The sequence below is a fragment of the Aphanomyces astaci genome (assembly GCF_000520075.1).
Source record: "Aphanomyces astaci strain APO3 unplaced genomic scaffold supercont1.85, whole genome shotgun sequence".
Taxonomy (NCBI): domain Eukaryota; phylum Oomycota; class Saprolegniomycetes; order Saprolegniales; family Verrucalvaceae; genus Aphanomyces; species Aphanomyces astaci.
This window is the reverse complement of record NW_009798348.1, coordinates 3635-7316: the sequence shown is the minus strand read 5'-3', so window position 1 is coordinate 7316 and position 3682 is coordinate 3635. Positions and strand designations below refer to the sequence as shown.

The 3682-nt window shown below is 43.9% G+C and overlaps 1 protein-coding gene across 1 annotated transcript in view; it reads left to right on the top strand.

The window, feature by feature from the left end:
- H257_16373 (hypothetical protein) overlaps nt 1-730 on the top strand; it is a gene marked incomplete at both ends in the record, with an annotated part of 2335 nt that extends 1605 nt beyond the window's left edge. The window contains 2 exons of the mRNA XM_009844784.1: nt 16-104; nt 229-730. Of these exons, the coding sequence (XP_009843086.1) occupies nt 16-104; nt 229-730 (591 nt within the window). The remainder of the gene's footprint in view (nt 1-15; nt 105-228) is intronic.
- Between the last annotated feature and the right edge of the window lie 2952 nt (nt 731-3682).

Sequence of the window (3682 nt, the reverse complement as noted above, 5' to 3'; positions counted from 1 at the left end):
GCCCTCAACCATCAGCCGGCAGACCGGCTGGGAGGAATTGCGCCTGTGACAGCGTTTACCGGCCTGTCAGCTAAGACCCCGCTGACAGGATTTGTCCGCCCGACGTTCAAGGAAGTTTACGTCGCGGACTAGCTTGGCGATGCCCGTAAAAAATATGTGACGGACCTCCAAGCGGCGCATGAAGAAATGCACCGCAACGTTGCTGTGAGAAGCGAGAAGTTGCGTCAGTAAGCGCGCGGACGCCGCGACCGAAAATCTCAAGTCAAGTTTGCGGGTTTTTTCAGTCAGCGATTTTGTGCTCGTCGGATCGGTCGTCAACCGTCCGACAAAATTGGCCCTGCATTGGCGCGGACCCTGCCAAGTGACCAGAGTTATCACAGACCATGTGATGGAGACTCAGCAGTTGGTGCCACCGTACGAAGTCACGGTCCATCATGCATGCCGATTGAAGATGTACCACGAAGGTGGTAGAGAGGTGACCGAAGACTTCGAGGCGCAGATCGCGTTTGGGGATGGCGGATTTCACGTGGAGCGCCTGGACAAAGCGCGATCCGTGAATGGCCAACACCAAGTTTTGGTGAAGTGGCTTGGATTGGACGATGAAGAATCGTCCTGGGAACCTGCGGCGAATTTGCTGGACGACATTCCAGTCGTATTTCGCAAGTGGGCGGTGACCAACAAGGAAGACCCTGCCGTGGCCGCCCTCATCATGGTACTGGACTTTCCGTAGGAGGGGAAGTGTTTTGCAGTGTGCAGAGCAATTGGGTCGCGCGTTAGTTGGACCCATTGCAATCACACACACTCTGTGTGTGAGCCGTGTCAAAGGTTCCGATACCTTAGTGGAGGTACTGAGTACTTTAGTGAATGGTAGTCAGTAGGCGCCTCGTGGCGGCGTGTTTAACCTCACTAATGTCAGCGAGTTATATTTGCTACCTTGACGAAGGTCCCGTGGCCGAAAGCCATGAAGAAGCGGGAGACAAAACAGTGCCCCAGAAGAGCCGTAACAACAAACACAGCGATAGTTCTGCGTATATGTGAATTGTCCCTATAGCAAAAGCACCTTCCAACAAGATATTCCCCGAAGGATTTTGAGTGATATTGTATTGGAAAATTCGTGTGGATTGTTGGTGCAAAATCACTCTATTGTGAATAAGACGACGACTGATACCGCTGTAATCGCTTTACTATACGTGTAGTATAGCCCTTTGTGCTCGCGAAACACGCGCTGTAGAAACCCCGTGGTTGCTTGACTACGTAGTTTGTCCACTCACGACATGCGTATGGATTATTAACGGAAGTATTGATTTGAGGACTGCTACAGGGGTGATGGCCAAAATCATTACTCGGAGTACTAATAATACGAGTACTACTCCGGAGTACTTAGTAGACTTGTAGTAGTTATTAAGTATCATTAGATGGCGCCACAGTACTCAGTATTAGCATTTTAGAAACCATATGAATTATATTTGCTCGGAAATTCATCAATGACTACAGTATGGCCAAAAACTATATTGTCGATTTTCTTCAAATTTCCCAATTTTGCATGGTTCGTTCAATCGAGCATAAATAGAGCTGAGACATCTGATTGGCCATTATACACTTCGCCCTTCCAGTAGAAACTCGAAAATGGATTGTAGCTAATCAGCGACAAGTAATTTCGGATTGATCAATGGGAGAGATTGGTGCTCGATTCGATCAGCGAGATTCGATTAAACGAGGTCCGGAAACTCATACCGAATTTCCAATACACGCACCCATTTTTTGTAACTTTGTGATGAAAAATTTCAAATAAATTGTAGTCTTTCTGCACCTATATATTTGATACCATTTCCCTAAGAATGCCTAAAAAAGATTTTAATCAAGGACAAATCCTTCCTGAGAAAAATCAAATTTTCAAAAATCGAAGTGACCAGAAACTATAGACGCACTAATTGGGGTGCATCAGTGAGTAGATTTTTGTCCACCATTTTGGTTCAGCATAATAGTGAATTGCTTGACGACTAATTAGATGCATCCAAACCGTTGCATTTGATATTTAAAGTATTCCAAACGTCGAAAACCTTGCTACAGACGAATTCGACCACATTTTGGCACACTATTATGCTGAACCAAAATGGTGGACAAAAATCCACTCACTGGTGCACCCCAATTAGTGTGTCTATAGTTTCTGGTCACTTCGATTTTCTAAAAATTGATTTTTCTCAGGAAGGATTTGTCCTTGATTAAAATCCTTTTTAGGTCTTCTTAATGAAATGGTATCAAAGCGATAGGTACAGAAAGACTACAATATTGGAAATCTTTCATCACAAAGTCACAAAAAAATTAGGTGCGTGTAAGTCAAAAACTGGTCCTATCTTAGGGCTATCCGTATAAATCAGACCATTAAGTCCGACGAGTGGAGAAGCGCTTGTCTGGACTACAATGAACCGAGTAGGAACTGGCGCACAGTGGTATGGACACTATCTTTTTTCCATGGAGCATTCATAAATTCCGACGTCAACCAATAGTATTTTTTTCATATTTTATATTTTAACCAATAGTATGCTTATAAAAAGTTTGTAAATTGTATGATTGGATATAATAAAATTAATCAGATTGATCTGATTGCAAAATTATAATTCGCACTCGGAATCACAACATGCGCATTCGCATACAATTCCCCATATATTTCAAAATACCACTGTGCGCGAGTTCCTACTCGGTTCTCTGTACTTTAGACGACGATGGATCTTAAGGGACACCTAGTACTTCGAATATGGCCTTGAATCGTAATACACTGCGCGCCAAAAATGAGAGAACACTTACATTTTTTGTGATATCTCATCAACCAATGGGAGCTAAGCGATGCTGTTTGGATATGATGTGTGGACGAATATTCTCGAAATATGATTATTCGACTGGGCCATGGCGCGTTGCAGAACCGAAGAGTGGAAGTACGTCGTGTTTTCGGACGAAAAGAAGTTCAACCTGGATGGCCCGGATGGTTTTAAGCAGTACTGGCGCGATATTCGACAACCCGAGAAACAAGTCGTGACACGGCAACAAGGCGGCGGTTCAGTGATGGTTTGGGGTTGCATTGCGTGGGAAGGAAAGAGCAAATTGGCGTTTCTTAGTGGTAAGCAGTCGTCCTGCCACTACATCTCTACTCTTTCATAGTATTTTCTGCCATTTGCACACTTAAACTATGGTGCTGATTTTATCTTTCAGCAAGACAATGCATCCATTCATGTTTCCCATGAAACAATGGACTTTTTTCACGAGCAACACCTCTCCGTCATGCCATGGCCTGCGCGCTCTCCTGACCTGAATCCAATCCAAAACATTTGGGCTGCGATGTCCCGCCATGTTTACGGGCATGGCAAGCAGTACAGAAATGTCGTCGACCTTCGAGATGCGATTCAAAGTGCATGGGACGCCATCTCTATCGAGTTCATTCGAAAGCTCATTGGCATCATGGACGGCAGATGCATGGAAGTTATTTGCAAAAAAGGCGATAAGACACACTATTGACCATCATTCTTCAATATACCGTCATTCTTTATATTAGTTTTTGTATGTATTTTTGTTCCTTAATTTTGTCGCCGTGCATTATTTTTGAATTGTATGTGAGGTCATCGAAATCAAGCGAATCCAGTTCGATAGCCATAATCACTTTTCGAGAATATTCGTCCAGACATCATAA